Here is a 24,324-nt window from a genome sequence, read left to right on the forward strand (position 1 = left end):
ATGTGCAGAGTATATGCAAAACAGACAACGAATGACTCGAATGCTTGATTTATAGTCTGTCGTACAATGGCCGAAAATAGCAGCTCTACAAGCTCACAACGCGTCGTGATGCAATGCGTTGTGAGCTAGTAGATTGGCTATTTTCAGTGTGCGACACCAGCATGCAACTAAGTATAAATCAAGTTTAAAGTGCAGAGTAACTGTAAAGTGTATGTAGCAGATAAGAGTATGAACATCATCCCCCTCTGAACACGTGAAAAGCTTGGGGAGGAGACCTGACAAACCTCACAAACCCGGGGGCTTAACTCACCCTCATATTAATAGAAGCAGCTTACAGGACTCATAACATGGGGAGGGGGCCTCCTGCTTGATTCTCAGCCATCCACAACGAATGTATAACGTGCTAATTTTATTACACAGACAAGACAATGTAAAGCAGTCTGCAGGCAGGGGACGCCAGGATGTGTTGGATATCACAGAAGAACCACTGACCCAGTGAACGTGTTGTACCTGGGTGTCGGACAAGGTTCTACAGTGAGTGTTAGTGCTGTTAATGCTCCCATCAAGTTGGCAGGTGTAGCTTAACAGCTGCACCTCATTAGAAGTTGGCATTTCTGTGCAGAGCAAATCAGAGTGTTTGTAAACAAACTACTAGGCCGCTGCCCGCTGGGCACAGGTCTACTCGGGAATGATGCAAGTCGGGAACAATGCAAGCTGTGAATGCATGCCCCATCCCTGTTATGCAATACCCGTTCTACCCATTGTCACCCGTCGTAACTTTCTGTCTGTCTGTCTGTCTGTTTGTGTCCCTTTTGGGGCCATACATGTAGATCTCTTTATCTGTGGGTTTGTCAACCTGTGGATATTTACAATAAAAACATATATTTCTAATACTCAACAATAATGTCTTGTATTTTATTGTTGTTCCAAAAAAATATGGTTAATGGATAATACTGCCCCAATGCCAGCGTTATCCACCCAGAAGTCTTTTTTGTTATTGTGGTGATATCATGATGATTCGACGTACGGTACATACAAATGCACTAGACAGTACCGTCTATTCTAAATCTAAATGAGAAGACTATTTTGGATCATCAATCGTTAATCAACAGAGAAAATACTGAAGATATTTCACCAATAGTTGGAGCTACGATCAATCAAGGCAAAGTAACTAACATCTCAGCATCTCTCTGAGCGAATTTCTAGCTTCAATATTTGTTCTACATCATGTTTATAGAGTGTTACTTATTTAGTGTACTAGCCACATAATCGTGATGTGGGTTTATCTCCCCCTCTCTCTCTAATTTGTGTTCATGTCTGAGTTAAATGAACACTCAGGACTTCACAGTGTAAAGCCCCTGACTTTTGGCCTGATGCCACCATTGTTGCTGATGCAGGCCAATCCTCCTGTCTGGGACATCGATTAGACGAGCACTGCAGACACAGACAAAGCAAAGGGATAGCACCTTGTTGGCTGTGTGGGGGCGGAGAAGACAGATGGGCTGATGGAAAACACGCAACGGGAAAGAGGGGAGATTTCCCTCTCCGGAGCAGGTTTTAATACAGGAGACAGGTGAACAAGAACATCTCATACAAACTAAAACATGCGACACAAGACAATGACTCAACAAGGACAAGATCTAGACACTACTTCATTGAGACAAAAGTCTGTGACTGTGACAATTTAGCGTCTTGTTCAAGGATACTTAGACAAGATGGACACAATGGCTATAGTGGGGACGGAACGGGTGACGTTTAATTACACTGACCACACAGGTCTACCCTGAGCAAAAATCTAACCGTGGCACTAAGAGCATCAAATCAAAACCACTGCAACACCAGTGGTTATATAATACACACGAACGGTCACGTTAGGCCGGTAATGACTGGTTTTGGCTATTTTATTTTATGATTGAGGCCAGGAAATCTAATTCCCTCTGGACATCCGGGCTAGTGAAAAAAAAATGTTATCATCATTATCACTGCAAATCAGACACATCAACAGCTCCACTGGGTTGCTGTCACAATTGCTCTCTCTCTCTCGCTCTCTCTCTCATGCACACATGTCACAGACACACTTTCACACGAGAGGGCGATACACAGCATTACGAAGTGGAGTGATTTGGCACGTATGAGAAGTTCCATGTGGAACAAGGTCATATGCAGGCTGTGCGATGCCAAGTTGGCCTACGACTAAACAGACCTAACGAGAGCTGTCCAATACCAGTTCACGTTCTTGTGATGACAAGTGTGCAGCTGAAACCATGCCGCTGAAACCACAAAGATTACAGATACATGCATGAAACAATACGGAAAGAAACCTGAAAGACAGTATATTTCCTGATCTTTAATCCATTAAGACCGGGAAAGCATCCGTGTCATTTTAAGATTTCTTTGGCTATTAAAAAATAGCAGATATACAAGCTCATAGTGCAGCACCGAGTTCCGTGCTACAAAGCTTGTAGATCTTTGTTTTGAAAAAACATCTAGAAAATATGCAAATCTTCGAATATATATATGTTTTAAAGCAAACATTTTAAACTCTGAACTGTGCTTCTGGGGGTCCCTGGAACGACATATTTTTGAGATGGGGTCCACGGTCAAATACATATAATTTTGGGGGTCCTTGACATGGATTAGTTGGAGCACCACTGATATCAACTTACTGTTAGGTTTTAGAAAACATTTTATGTATTTGGCCGCTGACCCCCATCTCAAAATGTTTTATTCCAGGGACCCCCCCCCCCCCCCCCCGAAGCAATGGGATGCCCCATTATGGGTCATGATCTGACATGGTTGCAGAGGAAAATAAATGTGTAATAGGCCTACATCGTGTCCTATTCCTGGTATGCATGGTCATATTCTGGGTCATGTTGTGAAACCCGTTTGGAACCACTGGTCTAATTCAACCGATTTCCTTCCCATTTGGAACAGTCCATTCATCCATTCACCCATCAAATAAAATGTGAATATACAGTAGTGTGTGCAAAAGTCTTACTATACTGGTGAGAACCATATCATAATAATATTTTAAAAAATACCCCACTCCCTTGGGGTATTTATCCCATTAAGGCCTGATGGTCCGATTCTACAAATGTTTTCTAAACAGTTTTCTGAAAAACGTGTATTGTTATAACAGTGGTTCCCAAACTTTTTCATGTCAAGGACCTCCAAAATTATATGTATTTGGGCCACGAACCCCATCTCAAAATATTTTGTTCCAGGGAAGCAAAGATTTGATGTTGAAAATGTATATTCAAAGATTTGCTAAAAAATCACTTTAAAAAAAATAGCAGATCTACAAGCTCATCAATGGTGAGCTTGTATATCTGCTATTCAGCCAAAGTATAAAATAATGGTTTAAGTGGTTAGACAGATGCGTTCCCGGTTTTAATGGGTTATATACTGTAACTGTATATTTGCACATGTATTTGCACTCTGTATTTACCCAACCTAACTATTAGGAGCAGTGAGGTATTAGTACAGCGCCCGGGGGGCAGTTAGGGGTTAAGTGTCTTGTACAGGGACACACATAGCCCGGGGCCGGGGTGCAAACCGGGGGCCTATCTACTCACTCAGCTATGGCCGCCACAAAGAAGCAGAAATTTGTAGAATATTACTTGTAGAATTGGACAAAATTGATGATGTGTGGACCATTTCCTGGTCCTCACAAGATAAATGTTATTTTTTATATATTTAAAGTTATAGGGTTGCAATGAAGAAAAGATTATGGATAGGGTTAGGAATGGATTAAGTATTTAGGGGGTTAGTTTAGGCTTAGGCTCAGGGATTTTTAGGTTAAATGTATTCAAACAAATGGCTCTGATGTTTTATGTAAGACATGGCTACGTGTGTGGCTGTGCGCACGCGTGTGTGTGTGTGTGTGTGTGTGTGTGTGTGCGCGTGCGCGTGCGTGCGTGCCTGCGTGCATGCGTGTGTGTGTATGTGTGCACTTGAGGCTCTGACTGGCGCAAACACAATTTCAAGCTGTCTGTTCTTATTTCCTGTCTTTCTTGCATTTTCCTTTAACTTCTCTTTCTGGATGTCTGGCTCATTCTCACACCACAGAACATAAATAAAATAGAAAGAGATGGGGGTGCTGTTGCATGGTGGGAAATCCTCTATGTGTAAGCAACTTGACGTCAATCCTTTTTTCTTTAATGTTTTCCGGTTCAGAAAATTCCCACCTCACGATTTTGCTTACTCTGCTCTCTGTTTATTCTTCCTTCCCTCTTTCCTTCTTTCTTCCTCTGCCCACCCCCCCCCCCACACCCCCTTTCCTTCTATTTTAAGGGGTTGCACCTGTTACTCTCACATTCCCTGCTTCTGCTGACCAGCAGATAGTCAGAGCCGTCTCTTGCAATGGGCCAACATAGACTCTCTGCAACAGGACCAGACATGACCACTGACCAATAAGCAGCGCTGCACAGTACCCAAGTTAATATACTTGTCTAGATCTGTGGTTTATTTGAGTCTTTTTTTTCTCTTCTTCCTCTTCTCTTTTTTGTACTTGATTATGATTTGAGTATTTTTAAATGCAAGTACACCAAGACATTTTTGACTAAGCAACTTTCACTTGTAGTGGAGTAATGTTTGACCAGGAGTACTTTGACTCGGGTTGTGTCCACCACTGCCAATCAGCCTCAGCTTTTCAGTTGAAAATCAATTATTTCTGCTGAGACATGGTCATGCAAACAAGTATAAATTAGGAATAGCAATAACTGGCACATGAATACACCAAAATAATCGTCTCATGGACATGTCCGGGTAAAACATTCATGTGAGGTGTGACTGGTGTGACTCGAGAGATTGAACAGAAACCTAATTAAAAGCTATGATTACTGCAATTAACACCCTGATATGATAATGGGGTTAAGCTGTTTACCTGACTTTCCCATAAACGGTGTAGCTGCTTGGAATCAGGGTACAATTCGAACTATTACTGAGCACGTACACACACTGACTGACTGATATGACTAGGACTACAGTAGAACTACAGTAGAACCATAAGAATTGTAATTGCTCAGGTACACAGGGAAAAGGAATGTGATGCTTGTCAAAAATAGCAGATATACAAGCTCACAGTGCGTCACTTTGTGCCGCGCTGCAAGCATGTACATCTGCTATTTTTGAACACTGAAAGTGTGAGAACTACTGATTTAGAAGGTCTTAATGGGTTAAAACTAAGGACACATCACTTGTCAAAACAGTATTCCAGGAAGGGCTGTTGAGCCTTGATCACTGCACAGACTCTGCATATTCTCTCCCTGGTGCAGTACTCTGTCTTTATTTATAAGGTCACTAGGGCTGCTTGCATCTTATTTATATGATATATTTATATAACACTGAAATGCCATGTCTGTCTCAGCCAGTTCAAAGCCTTGCTTAGAGCCTATAGGAACGCAGGCCACTGGGGGTTGCTGCTGTATTGTAGAAGCTGTCTATCTACAACGTTATGGCACAGTTGGCTCATTTGGTCATAAATGTCATTTTCTGTTTTGCGATCTTGATCAGGAGATTTCAATATTCTGTGTTAAAATCTAATCTAATTCAGTCTAGGCGACCCCAAACGCTTTCTGCTGCTCTGTCTGTATTCATTGAAAAGTTACATGAGGGAAATGAACCGTGCCCACAGCCTATTTTGGAATAAAGTAAGAACAACATACACAGTAAAAATCCTTAGTGTTCATTTAACTCTGAGCGTACAAATGGAACCAAATGGACACTCAAGGGTCCATTTGGTACACTCTTCTGAGTTAAATTAACACTGGGATTTTACTGTGTAGTAAGGTGCTAAGAAAAACTGACACAGCCAAATATTTGTGCATGCAGCAGCACAGGGGATAATTAATTTGTATGGGATGCTAGCAGGCACTCCAACTCCCCTAGACTGTGACTCCCATAGACTGTGACTCCCATAGACTGTGACTCCCATAGACTGTGACGCCCACATGCACAGACTGTGACTCCCATAGACTGAATCCCATAGACTGTGACTCCCATAGACTGTGACTCCCATAGACTGTGACGCCCACAGGCACAGACTGTGACTCTCATAGACTGTGACTCCCATAGACTCCCTGTGAAAAAGGAAGAGTGCTTCACTGAATCAAAACACGAGGAGTAAGTAAAACTTTATCTTGGCCATTTAGCCCCAATCTAAACCATTGGTTCCAAAGTGATCACAAGTTCACAACAGGATAATTACATTTCAGCAATTCCAATATTCATTAGTCAAAATTGTATTTTATTTCCAGACTCCTCAGAGATAGGCTATTGCTAAGCAGTGAATCTCAGAAGTCATATTTTACTACTGCACTGCACTCGCTTCAGGCTGTCAAATTTAAATTATGTAGATCCTTTACCCAAACAGACAAAAATCCAGGCTGCTCATTTAACTCCTGAGAGAAACCCTTACGCGTCAATTTTTACATTCTCAAATTGAAATTAGCGCTCTAGATTTTGCTGTGTGTTGTAGACTTAGGCATAATTGTCTCGCACGTTTCAGCCATCAAACATTAAACGGGTGCTGACGATTCAGGCAGCACAGTGAACCATTATGAATGAAAGATTCAAAAGAAAGAAAGAGAGCGCTTGTGTGGCGCAGGGGTAAAGTACCTGTCCACCACCACGTCTAGGGGTTCAAACACATTTTACATCCACCTTGCCGAGCATCTATTTATACTACTGGTTCTCAACCTGTGGGTCAGGACCCCCAGGGGGGTCCCTACATGATTTTGGGGGGAGGGGTCCCGAGATGATAGTGAAGTGACAATTTAAGGACTTTTAAGACCTTTTTTTATACCTCAACAAAAAAAAAGAAAGGCAAGAAAAAGACCATTAATGCATCAAAAGTTATCAACAAACTGGTGAAACATTGGTCAAATTGTCAAATAATATAAAAAAGGCCACACTTGTGAAAATAACGCCTCGCAACGTGAGGCGTTATTTTCGTGAGGCGTTATTTTATGAACAGAGTCAAACAAAATGTAATGCCTCAACTCCTACAATTCCAAGTGCTTATCAGGGTGGGGGGGTCCCCAGTTCAAATATAATTATTTTGGGGGGTCGCAGGCTGAAAAGCTTGAGAACCACTGATCTATACGAACACAATTGGCTGTGTTCAGGGGAGGGAAGCTGGGCGGGGCAGAACTGTGTTGCCGCAAGCACTCCAACAGGATGGGGTGGCACCTGGTGTTTTGACAGGAGTAGGACGGAGGTGCTACATCGTCCCGGTAGGGGCTCCTCACTGGCAGGTGAGCCAGTAGGATACAACAACAGCTGTGGCAAGCAGTGGGAGGAATTAATTGGCATAACGACTAAATTGGGAGAAAAAAGGGGTCAAAATAATTGGCTACTCAAAACGAAATTTAAAAACAAAATTATAATAATTAAAAAGAAAGCTATCAGGGGGTCCCCAGACCCCCATATTATTTTGATTCATCAAATAATCAATTAAGCTCTTAAGCATTATTTTACATTTAGCCAGACAACAGTGTCATGCGAAAATAACGAAAGATCGGCAATTTATTTCACTGTTTTTGAAATGTTTTGAAATTGTGGAGACTTTTCACCTGATAATGACATGCCCAAAATAGGTAGGTAGGGAATTTCAATCGATCTATTTTACTAACTCGCGATTTAAAAAAAATATACAATCGATTAAATCAATTACTTTGGTTAACTGTTACACGATTTGATGGGCTATGAGAGGACAGCCCCTCTCTTAACACTGTGTACTTAACGGACCACCTGTTTATTGTGTAAACTGCTGTGGTGACCAGAGCACAGTGGCAGTCAGCTGAGGGCAGACCAACAGGTGTGTGTGTGTGTGTGTGTGTGTGTGTGTGTGTGTGTGTGTGTGTGTGTGTGTGTGTGTGTGTGTGTGTGTGTGTGTGTGTGTGTGTGTGGACGTGTTCATCTCCTTGGCTCAGCACTTCTAAAGCCCGGCTTTTCTTTGCTCCCCTCCACTCCACAACCTGCTGTCATGTGCTGTCATCTCTCTACTCCGCCTAAAAGCACCTGCCAGGTCCTGTACCGACTCCCTGGCTGGACCCAGTCTGTCTGGAAGCACCTCCACACGACTATACTGGCTTCATTTGTGTGTGTGTGTGTGTGTGTGTGTGTGTGTGTGTGTGTGTGTGTGTGTGTGTGTGTGTGTGTGTGTGTGTGTGTGTGTATTACTATACTTATGAGGGCCAAATGTCCCCACAAGTATAGTAGAGTTCAGGTTGGGGTTAGGGTCACAAGTTGTAGATCGGCTATTTTCGGCTTTAGGGTTTGGGTTAAAAATAGCAAAAATATTGTAAAGATTGCATTCATAAAACATTGATGTGTTGAAGTACAACAATTAAAACGTGTGTGTGTGTGTGTGTGTGTGTGTGTGTGTGTGTGTGTGTGTGTGTGTGTGTGTGTGTGTGTGTGTGTGTGTGTGTGTGTGTGTGTGTGTGTGTGTGTGTGTGTGTGTGTGTGTGTGTTTGCGTGCCTATGAGAGAGAGAGAGAGAGAGAGAAAGAGAGAAATATGGAGAGAGAGTGAGGCAGCCAGATAGAAAACAGTGTAAGAAAAAGAGAGAGATAGGCAGACAGACAGAAGGAAAGGAAATGAAAGAGAGGTGTCTGCATTTCTGCACGTGATCACAAAGTGTGTGGTGTGTGCACCAGATTCATCTACTGCATCAATTACACCCCCCACCCCAATCGCACGCTCTCACACAAACACAATGCCCCAACAATAAAGCAAGAGAATTGTGTATCGATTGTGTGTGTGTGCGCGCGCGTGCGCGTGCGTGCGTGTGCGCGGCCGCGAGCGTGTGCGTGAGAGAGAGGGGACGACGACAAGTGAGACAAGAGAGATTTAAAAAATTAAGAAATTCTTGAGATAAAAGAATAGTTAGATTAGATTAGACTACATCTACATTATATTACTTTATTTTTTGCTATACTTTATATAAAAAAGCATACTTTACTATAGTGCCTACTATGCTATACTATATACTATGTGATATACTATATTATACTTTACTATGCTATTTTAAATGTACTATACTTTACTATACTACAGTATTACGATGCAATACATTTCATTTGTTTAGGCTCTGGAAAGCCTTTCTATTATGTAATCCCCTGGCACACACACAGACAACAGTTTGGCTTGTGTATCAACAACACCGTCATACAGAGAGACAACAACCAAACGTATTTATACCTAACAACAACCTGTCCCCATAGCGGCCTGGACAGTAACAATAGTGACAAAGAACAAAGCTGTTCCGGCCAGGGTTGTTGACATGAATCTCAAAAGTCACTGCTGGCTGCAGTCGGTATTCTCTTGAGCTCCATGGATTTAAGTCTGAAACACACACATACACACACACACATACACAGACATACTGTACGCACGCACACAGACACGCACACACACGCACGCACGCACACAGACATGCACGCAGCCACGCACACAGACACGCACGCACACAGACATGCATACACAATGCTCCCGATGGATGCTAGCAAGTAGGACACTGACTCTCCTCTCCTCTCTCTCTCTCTTCTCTCTCTCTAACTCTCTCTCCAGAGTGCGTGCACACACTTCTAGTGGCAAACTATAAAAAGAAAGTGCTGTTATAGGTTGGAACCCGAACACCCCCGCTTCTCTCTGGATTCACGGCACTAAAAAGCATGAAGCATTGTGAAACAATGACACAGCTTTTACGCAACTCCAGTTGGCATCAGCTTTTGGGTTACCTATCCCACACGCACACACAGCTTTTGATAGCGCAAGCGAAACAACATGGGCTCACAGACAGACTGCAGGGCACAGACAGACTGCAGGGTACCCCCACGCAACACGTGCGTACATGAGGGGGCGTCAAAGTGCGAGGTTTGCAGAGTCATTCAGATGGCCCTGGGTCAACAGATCGCCTCCATCTAGTGCTTTGTCATATGTGCGTTTGTCATACGGCCTCGATCACGTTTCTCAACTAGTCTAACCTAATTTAACCACATAAACCCTCTATACTTAGTCAACTGGACCTGGTTTGGCTCTGTACTTGGACCGCTTTTTTTCCATCTACACCAAATTTCTTGAAAAATAAAAAAGGCTGGCAATTAAATAACTGTTAAGGACTTGATATACTTAATTCTGCCCAGTGTCAAGCACTGAAAATAGCTGATCTACAAGCTCACAACGAGTCACAGTGCGACACGTTGTGAGCTTGTAGATCTGCTTTTTCTGCTGTGCAACACCGGTTGTGAGCTTGTAGATCTGCTGTTTCTGCTGTGCAACACCGGGCACAACAAATATAAATCTGGCTTTCAGATGAATAATGTTAAATATGATTAAAGCATAATAAGGTGGGGTGGGTGGTCCTTGAGGATTGTTTGAAATATGCTAGTGGTCCAGAGCTCAAACAAAAGGTCGAGAACCCCTGGCCTAGATCTAGCACCCTTGTTTGAATAAGAGGCAACACTCAGGTGAAACAGATGGTGAGGATGACAGCTGGAGACAGGTTATAATATCACAAGCCACAGCACCAGCAGCAGAACTCAGTCAGGGGCCTGCCCCGGACTAGAAAAACACAATAAAGCCTGAAATAATAACAGAGCAGCCAGTTACAGACTAAGCTCCGTATAGCCATTTGGGATGTGAAAAAAAGATCACTGAAACTGGTGTTACACTTTCTCAATTTCGCAATTGCCCAATTTTCACGTCTGTTATGGGAACTGGCGCCCATCTAACAGAGTTAACAGGATCCCAGCTGCTGCTGCTGCTAATAAAATGTCAGTACACGGAAAAAGATGACAGACGAACCCAAGAAAATGTTCCCCCCTTTCGTGCCCCCCACACTGCCCTCCTTGCCTGGAGGTTGGGAAATATGGTAATAATGCTGGTAGTCCTCTACTCTAGAAACAGATGAACGTCATTTCATGTGATCACATTGCACATTCCAGACACAGAATAAGTGTATGAAGTGCTTTTCCATTTCTATTATTAATAATGCATGATTCTACTCTGTATTTATTCTCTTACAAATCGTGGCTGTTTTGGCAGAAACCTTGTATCCCCATCTTTCAACTTGTAGTTTTTCGTAAATTATTGCCCTATTTCGTCATACAAGTCACAAGAGTGTCACACAAAAGTAGTGAAAATAGCCGATCTACAAGCTCACTAATGTTTTTTTTATATAATAAAAAACGTTTCTACCCGTCAGCAATGAAATGACGTAGCAGTCTGTAAAATGGTCAGTTCCCTTGATAAGTGGTTCTATTATCTGATCTCTAATGGCCATTGAATTGCAGGTCGTGTTTGTGTGAATCTGTAACCCCCACAACCCTCCCCCACCCCCTGCAGATCTGGTTCAAAACGGTTCCGGAAGCGGTTCCAATTGTGATGGAATCGATTACGGTTCCTCAATGTTGGATCCGGTTCCTGCGGGTTCCGGATCCCAACCCTACCCCTGTGACATAAATCTAAAGGGAAAGATCCAGCACACTGGGAAACATCTGAGTGTCACTATTATCCCTCATCACAGCTTCCAATGAATGCACTGAGCACTGACGCGTCACGTCTCTCTTGTTTCCCCTTTTGACACAGGAAGAATCCCAGCGCACAAGCCTACATAAACAACAACAACAACATTGATGCTGGTCGTGTGATAGAGACAGACTATGTGATCATTGTGGCCTAGCCCCGTAGGCTTAAGAGGAAATTAGAAATCCTGTCCATCATTAGGCGGGGCTCTGTTGTGTGGCCTATTATTATTACACAGAAAGCCACTTTCAAGTGTTAATTGGGCGATCACCGCAGCACATTATTGTAAGAGTGGTACAAGGACATAATGCCTGATTTATACTTGATGATTGCATGGCGCGTCGTGCACCGAAAATAGCAGATCTACTACGTGTCACGATGTGACACGTTGTGAGCTTGTATAATCAAGTATAATCGGCATGCATCGTCTCTCCACCACTGCAAGCGTTCAGCTATTACTCAATCACTTTTGCATCCTCACTTCTCTATCCATCTTTCTCTCTCCATCTCTCTCTCCCTCCGTCTCCATCCCTGTCTATCGTTCTCTGTTTCAGACTGGAGTTCCCTAATACAGCCACGACCGTTGGAACATTATTTCATGACATACTATTTGTTATATATATTTTTTAAACCAATAAAGTGTCTATAAAAAATAACAAAAGAGCCACGACTTCAGACGTCGTGTCTTGCTCTTTGAGTTGTGCGTCAATCACTGCTGGGCTGGCCCCTCAGCAGGCCCTGGACAGCTGTCCCCCACAGGCCCTTGGTAGCTCCGTCTTCTCACCCACCCCCCCCCCCCCCCAACACCCATCCACCCCCCCCCCAACACCCATCCACCCACCCACCCACCCCACATCGACAGGCTCTCCTTTCCTGAGGTATAAATAGATAATGCTAACAGATGCACCAGCCCCTGTCTATCTACAGTATCTCCCCCCCCCCTACACACACACACACACACACACACACACACACACACACACACACACACACACACACACACACACACACACACACACACACACACACACACACACACACACACACACACACACACACACACACACACACACACACACACACACACACACACACAAACCACACGGTGGGTAGAACATTCTAGAAGTGGTGTAAATTAGGTTAGGCGAGAGACCCGAAGGTGAAAATTCTGAGAAGATCCCAACATTAGCACTGTCACGTCTGGGATCAATTACCAGGTTTAAGGGGAGCAGAGCTAATAAAGCGGGTCACAGCACATTCGGGGCGGTGCAAAAATAGTCCACTATATACAGAACCGGGGCTTGGCTTGGAGAACTGCAAGTACAGACTGACTTAAATATCAGCATGCCAGAATAGCAAGAGTGAAAACAAAAATGAAGGTGTAGAGAGAGAAGAACTGTATGGAGTAATGAAGTTACTCAAGTTGCTTTTAGAGCAGCAACTTGAGACTGATGGAGAGAATTAATCATGATAATAATACACAGGCAATCAAAATAAACCAATGTACTGGTTCTAATTAGGGAACAAATCACTGACTCCATCAATTAATTTCCCCTCCCATATATCTGATATGTTACCCAAAAAAAACTCTAATCAGCCCCCCCTCCCATCATCCCAGGAGCTGTGGCTTAGCACAGGTTAGCCAAGCCCCCCCCCCACGCACGCACGCACGCACGCACGCACGCACGCACGCACGCACGCACGCACGCACGCACGCACGCACGCACGCACGCACGCACGCACGCACGCACACACACACACACACACACACACACACACACACACACACACACACACACACACACACACACACACACACACACACACACACACACACACACACACACACACACACACACACACACACACACACACACACACACACACACACACACACAGCAAGCAAGGACAGAGAATAAAAAGTAATCTGGACTCACCGTTCTCAGGAACTGGATCTCCTCCTCTCCCTCTCCTCCTTCCGCCATCCTTCGCTGACGATTATTCGCAGCTCCTCAGGAGAAACAAGAACAATCCCCGTGATCTCTCTCTCTCTCTCTCTTCAGTCCGTTATCTCCTTTTACCTCTCTCGCCCCCCCCACACACACCTCCACCCTTTTCGTTCTTCTCAGGCTCCGCGTATCCCAGGCTACGTGTCTTCCCCTCTCTCTCTCTCTCTCCACGCTACACCTCTCTGTCTCCCTCTCTCCCTCTAGCTCTCTAGAGTCTGTGTGCGAGTGTGTGACTGTATGTGGGTGTGCTGGAGGACAGCCTGTGTCCAGCAACTCTCAGTGTTGTAAGAGAGAGTGACGGAGGAGCTGGGCTCTCCCCTGGCTCTCTGACTCTCCACCCCTTGAATCCCCCCCCCCCCCCCCCTCCCCCCACATACTCTCACCCCACACCCTTCAAATCCCACTTGCATCCCACCATGGGTGGGGTGGGGGGGGGGGGGGGGTAAGGGAGGGGCAAGCACATTATTACCAATTCACACCGCTCCCATCATGCAGCCATGTTTGTATAAGTGGGCCACTCCTTCACAAAAAACCCCACCACCACAACACCACCCCCACACACACCCTGGCCCACCGCACACACACGCACACGCACGCACACACACAGCACACGCGCACGTCTCAGAAGCTATAAAAGGAAAGCGGTTGAGAACTCTCAAGAGGCGGCAGTGAAGCCACGCACAGAGGACCATACGTACTGTACATGCACAGGCACACACGTATGTCCGTGCTCATTCCTTATTGTTGAGTGTGAGGAAGTTAAAGTACGTATTATATCGTTGCTGTCGGGCAGAAACCTCTTATCTCCAAATCCTTCTATGCCACAATAACCTCTGAATTTACACCCAACATGGGCTGCAATGAATTTGCCTCCTTCTTCACTGACAAAATTCAGAAAATGTAATTAGTAGTTACTAATCAGTGACTCCATATCAGAAATAGGATGTGTGCCCACTTAAAATAAATTCAAATACCATGACGTTACACATAATCTGAAATCCTGCTGCCGTGATATTCTGCCAAGAGGCTTTTTCTAAAATGTTTCAAATTGCATGGCTTCAGATCTTCTACAAATTGTCACCACGTCTCTGCTCTCAGGTTTCTTCCCACAACCTCTGAAAACTACTTGCTTTTGAACCAGTAAACCTCAACATATTACTAGACCGACAGGGACTATTTTGTGTGTCTGTCTATACGTAATCTGAGTGGACAAAAATAACTTGCAGATCTCCCCAAGGCTCCATTCTGGGACCTCTTCAGTTCAACATCTACGTGTACATGCTCCCACTGGCTCAGATTATGGAAAGCAAACAAAATATAGTCACAGTTTCTATCCATATGACACACAATTATGCATAACCAGGGGAGACCCTGGTCCAATACAAGCAACAGAGCAACTGCACTGAACAAATCAACGATTGGATGTGCCAGAATTTTCTTCAATAAAACAAAGACAAAAGTTTTTGGAGCCAAGGAGGAACTATTAAAATTCAGTGCTCAGCTTCAATCAGTAATGTTAGAAACCACAACCCAAGCCAGAGATTTTGGTAGTCATGGACCCAATTTACAATTACAATTGCAATTTAGGCATTTAGCAGAAGCTCTTAATCCAGAGCGATTTACAGTAAGCAAGGACAACACAAGGTAATACATCAAATGCATAGAAACAGTATTCTAGGATCACCTGAATTTCAACCGCCACATTGTAACAATTACAAAGTCAGCATACTATCATTTTAAGAATACAGGTATATCAAGGACTATAGGACCTGTGTCGCAGCAGGATTTGGAAACCCTTGTCCATGCCTTTATCTTCAGTATTATACATCTCCCCAAAGGATTAACAGCTGCAGGTGATTCAGAACACTTCAGCTTGAGTCCACAAACTAATATCAAGAAAGTTGATCATACCACTCCAGTTGTCGGATATTTCCAGTGTGACAAAATATTGATTTCAAAATACTACTGCTGGTTTATAAAGCACTGAATGGTATAGGTTTCTGTCCGTCCGTCCGTGTGTCCGTGTGTCCTGTCCGTCTGCAAGCAGCTAATCTCCGGCGCCGTTGGCCCGGTCGCTGCGAAACTGTGCACACACACTCCCTGGATGCCAATTCAGAACCTATGCCCCAATTTTCACATGGGCCTGTTATAGCGCCACCAGGAGGCCGATTTGCAAATCGGCACACAGTATCTCTATAGTCATGTGATCAACACGGATCTGTCCGATTTCCCATATTCCATCCTCATTGCCTAAGGTTGGCTTCCAAAGTTTGCAGGATTTGTCCGTTTTGAACAAAATGCCTCAAATAATGCACGCAGCTTGCAATTTCCGTGAAATTTCACACGCACATTCCCACTAGGCCGAGGAAGAAATGCCACCCTTTTCACATTGGCATGTTATAGCGCCACCAGCAGGTCTAATTTAGCACAATTTTTTTTTTACCTGTACCTGACCTGGCGGAGACCTGTGCTCAGAGAAGAACTTTTTCTAGTTTTAGTTTTAGTTTATTTGGTATCAAAATGTCAGATTATAATGTGCCTCTTTTGCACTTTGTCTTAATGCTCTTGTCTTAATGTTTTTTTTGTAAAGCACTTTGATTTGACTTGTTGAAATGTGCCGTACAAATCAACTTGCCTTGCAAGTTTATTATCACCTATACTGTCCAAGAAGGCTTCACGAGGGAGCCTCCATTCCTCTGTGTACGGTTGCATGTAAAGTCATGTCCATGTGTGTCATAGAGGTCCTCCCTCACAGGTCCATTTTTACACTATTAGTTACATTTAAAGTTACACTAAGGATTTGTCTGTGTAGGCTGTTTTCAGACCATAGAACAGCACTTTGATGTTATATCCCCTGGGAGGAATATTTGGTTGTTTTTCTCAGCTGTGTGACAGCTGACATAATGCATTATAGCACCTCCCTTCTGTTTGATCCCCTAGGACAGGGGTGCCCAAAAGGTAGATTGTGATCTACCAGTAGATCACAAAAGCTGTGCAGGTAGACCACATGACTGGCAAATTAGAATCTACCACTTGAATTAAGGTGATTGACAAGGGCCTGTCAGCTCAAACCCACAATGCAATACTTTGTTTTCCAAGAGTGTTGCGCACTATCGTCAGTAGCATTACAAAGTTATATATAAAAAACCCTACCAATGCCATTTTCCGCACTCTATTTCTCATTCCAAGTACGTTTGTCTTATATGTACTGTAACGCCAGCGCCGCTATTCCAAAGCCCCCTCATCTTTTTGGTGGGTAGATCTTGTTGAGCTGGTCATTTTAAAAGTAGTTCTCAAGTCAAAAAAGTGTGGGCACCCCTGCCTTGGATGACCACTGACCCTACATCTGATCCTGTAGCCTAAGCCTCCTCCTTAAAATTGGTGGCCTGTGATATTATTGATGAACTGACACTTGGTCTACAGTTGCACCTCTCTGTGTCAACTGAGAGACTAGACACATATCTTATTATCTTACAAGTAGAAAATGCTGTCTGAAGCTTGTCTAGCATTGTTATAGCCGTTATTGTGCTGACAGTGAGTTGCTTTCTGACGTGTCGATCAGTGTGTTCCCAGCATTGGCCAGGTTACTACGTGGGTGTGATGGGCTCTGTCCCACCCTCTCTCCCTCTCTCTCCCCCTTTCACTCTCCCTCTCTTATTTCCCCTCTCACTCTCCCTTTCTCCCTCCCTCTGACTCTCCACATCTCTTTATCCCTCTATGCCTCTGTCTCCTTCCCTCTCCGCTGAAGCTTTTGCCACCTACTTTCATAAGAAGGTCGATGATATCAGAAGCTCTTTCATCTCTTTCATTCCATCTTCACACTAATCAGCCTTCAAACTCACCTAAACCTTACCCCAACCTATGACGCATGTCTCTCCACTCTTGTGAGGTCCAAGAGCTGGTGTTATTGATCATTACCTCCTCAAACTTCCAGACTATATTGCCCCAGATCTGTACTCCCATTCATTACCACCATCATCAACACATCCAAAACCTCAGGCTGCGTCCCATCTGTCTTCACTTCAGCTAGAGTTACTCTTATTGACCCCTCTGATGTCAAGAACTACAGACCTGTATCACTCCAAAGAAATAAAGTGTGTAGTTATAACATCATTGACAGTCTTTTATCCTAGCATGTTCACAGGCTTCTGGAGAAACTAAACTTTTCAGTTTCTCATCACTTCAGCTTCCGGCACAAGGGGGAGTGAAAGTCCATTATTAAAAATATGGAGATTTTTTTTGTGTGTGTGTCCAATTATTACTTATTTCTAGTCTAAGGTACTTGTGATATCTTCAGATAAGATTCAACTGAATATATAAACACACAATCAGAAAATACATCCTATGTTGTTTGTACATGTGTTTAAATAGCATAAATGGACATTAAAGTCCAATAGGGCTGCAACAGTTAATCAGACTAATTGATTTAATCAAATCGATTATAACAATTGATGATTGATGAATGATGAACGCTGATTCGTTGGCATAAAAAATAATTTGATCAAAAAAGTGGGGCGCTGATATCCGAGTGGTTAACAGGCGTACCATATAGGCTCTTAGTCCGGGAGTCATGGGGCTTAACGTGGTTTCGTCGGTTAAAGTATTTTTCTCAACTGATTCTTGCTGCTGGGGTTCCCTCTTAAGGATTCAAGAGGGTGCCCAGTGAAATCCCTTGAGCATTTTTTATTATTAACCCCTTAATGCCCAAAACACTAAAAATGCACCCAAAATAGACTTCTATGGTATTTCATGCAAAATACTTCATCTAATTGCTTAAAATTTGCTTTCTACAGTGTGTATCCATGTAAGTGGATGTGTACAGTGCATTAGATTTAATATTTGTAAACTTTTAAATATTAACCCCTTCATTCCCAGAACAACTTAATCTTTAAACTGTGATATTGTGAAATAGAACATGCACAGAAATCAAATCAAATGCATCAGATCTGCTTTCTACTAAGTCTAATAGTGGAACTGGTCATGTTTCCTTTTGGATGAATGCATATTAACCCTTTGAGGCCAACCATCTTTTAGTCATTAACCCTTAAATGCCCAAAACAAAAAACGTTTTTTATGGCATTTTATGCAAAAATATTGATTTAGCGCATCAAATTGGAATATGTGTTTGTATGGGCCACGGTCCGTGGCCCATCGCTGCCCCAGGAAGAGGCCTCTTCCTGGGCATGGTCCCTACCTACTAGATGGCACCAGTCGGCCCTTCTCCCTGGCTCTCCCCTTCACACAGGGCAAGGGCCAGGGAGCCCAGTGCCTCACGGCACAGTGCCGGGTGCACACTCGCCCGCTCTACCCGCCCCGGGAGCCACCGTCCCTGGGTAGGAGGTGGTCCATGGACCCCCGATGGGGACCAGGGACCGGGGACGGCGCCGCCTTGTGGACTCCGGCGGTATTGCGCCCCGCGGCCACCACAGGCCTATCCAGGCTTGTGGATCTGCTCTTTTTCGACCGCAGGACTTTGTCCTTTTTCCAGACCCACGGCTGGGGACCCCCAGGGAACCCCGGGGAGGCCTCGACCCGGCCCAGAGAGCCCCCAAGCTGGGTGCTCGCTCCAGTCCGGGGACCCCCGGGGGTCCCCGGCTCCAGAGGCTCGAGCCTGGCCACTCGGCCGGTCGGCTCGGGCCTCTCCGGCCAGGGACCCCAGGGACCCCCGGGGAGGCTTCGACCCGGCCCAGGGAGCCTCGAAGCTGGGTACTCGCTCCAGTCCGGGGGACCCACACCTCCGGGGGACACCCGGCTCTCCAGGCGGTCCCGTGGACCCACTCTTAAGAACCCCTCGGCGGGCGTTAAGTGAAGTGGCAGGCCGCGGCCAAAGCACCGCGTGGACCTGGTGGTACAAACGGCGACGAGCGCCCATGGGACTATTATGGACTTAGCGCGTTGGACCCGGCACACCGGCCGGTCCCGCGGACCCACTCTTAAGCACCCCTCGGCGGGCGTTAAGTGGAGTGGCAGGCCGCGGCCAAAGCACCACGTGGACCTGGTGGTACAAACGGCCTGGCGCGCCCATGGGACTATCATGGACTTAGCGCCTTGGACGCTAAGTCGGGCGGGGAGAAGCCTCCGTCCCCGGGCCGGGGACAAGCCTGCTCCTCAACAGAGTCAAGCTCAACAGGGTGTTCTTTCCCCGCTGAATCTGCCCCGTTCCCGGGAGGCGCCGTCACCCCTGGGAGTGCGGCGCGCTCTGAAAAAGGTTGTTAGTTTAACGTCAGGTACGCCGGGGGGCCACGTGCCGGCCCCGGCGTCCCGGACAAAAGGTTGGATCGAGGGTTGACTCTCAATAGATCGCGGTCATACAGCCGCTCTGCTACTTACGAGACCCTGACCCAGAATCAGGTCGTTTACGAGTCATTTGGCGCCAAGTTGTTCACAAACATGAAGTGCGCGTCCGGAGGGGGGCCGCCATCTTTTGGCGACCCCCCGTAAAGCTCAGGCGCGCGAGCAACCTGAGCCACCTTCGCCGCGAGCCCTTCCAGGCCGACCCAGAGCCGGTCGCGACGCAGCGCCGCGGAGAAAGTGCGCCAGGCGAGGGCACGGCAGCGCCCGGGGCGGGGTCCCCCTGAAAGGGAGATCCCCGGCCGGGTTGAGTCCTCCGGGCAGACTGCGCGGACCCCACTAGTTTACCTCTTAACGGTTTCACGCCCTGTTGAACTCTCTTCAAAGTTCTTTTCAACTTTCCCTCACGGTACTTGTCCGCTATCGGTCTCATGCCGGTATTTAGCCTTAGATGGAGTTTACCACCAGCTTTGGGCTGCATTCGCAAACAACCCGACTCAGAGGAGACGTTGCCCCGGGGCGACGGGGGCCGCTACCAGCCTCACACCGTCCACGGGCTGAGCCTCTATCAGAAGAACTCAGGCCCCCGATCGACAGCCGTCTCCTGTACGCCACATTTCCCGCGCCCACCGCGGGCGGGGATTCGGCGCTGGGCTCTTCCCTCTTCGCTCGCCGCTACTGGGGGAATCCTTGTTAGTTTCTTTTCCTCCGCTTAGTAATATGCTTAAATTCAGCGGGTCGTCTCGTCTGATCTGAGGTCGTAAAGCAACGGGTTGCTGGTGGCGGCTCCCCCCGTGAGCGAGGAGGCTCACCGAGACACTGCCCCAGGACCATGCCCCGGTTCCGGGCATGGTCCATAGCTACCCGCTGGCACTAGTGGCCACTTTCCCCCCACGCGAAATTTCACGCAGGGGAGAGGCCGTGAGCCCACAGCTTCCTGGGAGCTCTGGACTCTGAAGAAATCCTGGCTTTTTTTGGAATCCTCCAGGATTTGGGGCCTCTCGCGGCGCCGACACTGCCCCAGGACCATTCCCCGGTTCCGGGCATGGTCCATACCCGCTGGCACCAGTGGCCACTTTCCCCCCAAGCGAAATTTCATGCAGGGGAGAGGCCAGAGCCCCAGACACCCGGGGACCCGGGGGGGGCACCGACGCGTGCGCACCCCCGGCCCGGATCCAACGAGCCCTCCGCCGGCGCCGGGCGACCCAGGGACAGGGAGGTACCGCCCGTTTTGGCCCGAAAAAGAGCAGATCGACAAGCCGAAAAAAATTGCGATTTTCGGCCGGAGGTCCGCCAGGGGGTCCCCGCGGACCTCTGGAGGCCATACAAACACTATGGGAAAGCTATGGGAAACACCAAATTGGGAATATGTTCTGTAGATATTTTTGTGCAGGATGCTCAAGATGGAAGGCCTGAAAGGGTTAATGTGCATTCATCCAAAAGGAAAAAAGTTCCACTAGTGTAGAAAGCAGATCTAATGCATTTGATTTAATTTGATTTCTGTGCATGTACAATATCACAGTTTAAAGATTATGTTGTTCTGGGCAGGAAGGGGTTAATATTAAAAAATGCATAAATATTAAATCTAATGCACTGTACACATCCACTTACATGGATACACACTGTAGAAACCAAATTTAAGCATTTAGATCAAGTATTGATAGTCTATTTTGGGTGAATTTTTAGTGTTTTGGGCATTAAGGGGTTAATAATTAAAAATGCTCAAGGGATTTCACTGGGCACCCTCTTGAATCCTTAAGAGGGGACCCCCAGCAGCAAGAATCAGTTGAGAAAAAAACTTTAACCGACAAAACCACGTTCAGCCAAAAATCCCCCTTTGACTCCCGGACTATCTGATGCCTGACAGTGAATCAGGGTTTGATTACCGGCGTACCTTTGCTGCATGTCACTCCCTGACTCACTCTCCTGTTTCCTGCCTCTCTTCACTAGACTATCAATAAAGACCCCCCCCCCCCCCCAAAGTATTCAATAATTCAAATTCAAATCAGATCCACTCTCCAAGTTGATCAAATATTCATTGACCCAGAAAGCTACCTCATTCCCTGTGCAATCTACCATAAAGGATAAGCTATGTGAGACCTGTGCCTAGTGGCTTAGCCAGTTAGTGCACAGACCATTATGTTCCTTGTAAGTGCAACGACCCGGTTTGAATTTGACCCATCTTGTCTTGCATATCTCTCCTCTCTCTTTCTTTCCTGACAAAAAAGTAGGCTATATGTTTTATTTTATTTATTTTGTATGAATTATTTTATGTGTTATGGAAAATTAGGGAAAGTGATGAATGACGGAATGATGAATCATTCCAGGATGTCTAGGTTAGTGTTATGATATATCTTAGCCTCGACACGCTATGAATGACCTTTATCTGTTTGGGCAGTACATGTACTGAGCCGCTCTCATCTGCGTAAGCTTATTTTATACTTGTGACGTCAAGGTCATTGCTTTATCAGGACACTGTATTCCCAATGATACGAGATGCAACTGTTGCAGAACAACTCGTCTACAATGTAAAGCATCATTACATTTTATTGTGTACTTATTCATATCGTACTCTGCTACTTTCTGTTCTTTTCCCTTATAACTCAAATCTCCTGGTCCGGTAATGTATCAATGTATTTAAAACTTGACAACTTGTCATGTGATACTACAGTTCCTGGTGTCATCTTGTTCTCTGAGCTTGTCACTCAACTGAATCATCACTCACCGTCACCACCCTTAGAGGAAAACTCTTAGGACCACGTCGAGGGGATAATACATTCACAACAGTTAGGTATAGGGCTATTAGGGTTAGGTTAAAGTTAAGGCATGTAGTGCTCAGGGTTAATGAAATAGTCAACGGAAATCAGCCCTCCCTGCGTGCGGTGTGTGTGTGTACGTGCGTGCGTGCGTGCGTCTGTGTGTGAAGGTGTCCACCTGGTCTGTCCCCATCAGTCCCTCCCGAGTCCCCACACTTTGTCATATTTAAATGTGACTGTCATCCTGGAATGACATTTAAATCTCCATCCGTCCACTGCATAGCTTATGACAAATCCCACATCAATCCTACAAAGATCATCATAACTACATCCCAGACAGCCCCTCACAATCACTCGTAGACAAACAGCAGCAGACTATATGTTTTAAAGCAGACCTTCAAACTGCAGTTCGTGTGTGTGTGCAAGCGCATGCGTGCGTGTGTGTGCGTGTGTGTGTGTGTGTGTGTGTGTGTGTGTGTGTGTGTGTGTGTGTGTGTGTGTGTGTGTGTGTGTGTGTGTGTGTGTGTGTGTGTGTGTGTGTGTGTGTGTGTGTAGAGACGTTTACCTCCTCAATCTCCATCCTTCATCTTTCATCATGCTGTCCTCTCCTCCGGCTCCCATAGCAACAACATCTGGCCATTGGAAGATGTCTCACTGCTGCCTGCTTCTCCAGAGGGCGTGAAACACACAGACACATATGTCACCGACTGACGTGACGTCGAGGTCACTTGAATGCTGGGAGTTGGAGTTTTTAAACGGGACGGGGCGGGCGGTGGTTGTTGGCTATATCTCTACACAAACGACTTTTCTGCTATTGTAAGTTTAAATACAGAGTTACATTTGTAGATACCTCTTCAAAGATCTCCCAGAGAAAATACTATTATGTAATATTAAATAAAACTTTAGAAACGCGTCGTCCTGAGTGACTGAGGTAATATGACTCCACCATGCACCCTGGTTACTGTAGTAACAATCTCAGGCCACAAGGTGGCTGCATCCTACCATTTGTTTGCCATGCTGCCCGATAGCTCTAAGTATGAAATGTTTGCACTTTGCAGTAGTGAAGGTCTTTATAACGTAATAAAACACTTTGCAGTAGTCAAGAGGTCTTTTTGAAGTAATAAAACAGAGTTTCCCTGTTTTACACAGCTGACCGCGTTGTGTTCTGATCAGCTTCTATGTTTACATGCGTGAACAAGGTGACTAATAATTAGTGGAATAGGCTCTATATGCACAGCAGCCATATTAGAAAGAAAATTGGGACTCTTGCTTACTTCCTTCAGAGGTGTTACCAATGATACTAATGACGGCTCTGTTCCATTCTGGGCAAACCTATGGGTCACACTCAAACAGAGTCAGCCAGTCAGGGTGCTGATATTGTGCATGTTGGCTCACTGGAAACACTCTGTTCAACCAGTGGGACTCAAAGTGTGGTACAGCCAGGGACCCTCATATGGTTCCAAATGGACCCTCCAGTCCGGGTGTGTAAGTCTGAGAGTTAAGGGGGTCCTTGAAATAAAAGGTTTGAGAACCACTGTGCAGCTACACTATATGGAACAGAGCATTCATTAGTATAATTGGTAACACCTGTGAGTGAAGGAAGTAAGGAAGAGGCCCAATATATTTGTAATATGGCTGTTGTGCATAGAGCCTATACTATAGGAAACAAAGTAACTAGTAATGGTCCACTCTAGAAACAGGAAGGGTTGCGTAGCTAGCTACCTACGTTCAAATCAA

The 24,324-nt window shown here is 45.6% G+C and overlaps 1 protein-coding gene across 1 annotated transcript in view; it reads right to left on the reverse strand.

Moving 5' to 3' along the window:
* ryr1b (ryanodine receptor 1b (skeletal)) overlaps positions 1 to 13,814 on the reverse strand; it is a 135,826-nt gene extending 122,012 nt beyond the window's left edge. The window contains exon 1 of the mRNA XM_080429605.1: positions 13,469 to 13,814. Within this exon, the coding sequence (XP_080285731.1) occupies positions 13,469 to 13,516 (48 nt within the window). The 5' untranslated portion in view covers positions 13,517 to 13,814. The remainder of the gene's footprint in view (positions 1 to 13,468) is intronic.
* Between the last annotated feature and the right edge of the window lie 10,510 nt (positions 13,815 to 24,324).

The sequence above is a fragment of the Gymnoscopelus braueri genome, assembly GCF_963280865.1.
Source record: "Gymnoscopelus braueri genome assembly, chromosome: 5".
Classification (NCBI taxonomy): domain Eukaryota; kingdom Metazoa; phylum Chordata; class Actinopteri; order Myctophiformes; family Myctophidae; genus Gymnoscopelus; species Gymnoscopelus braueri.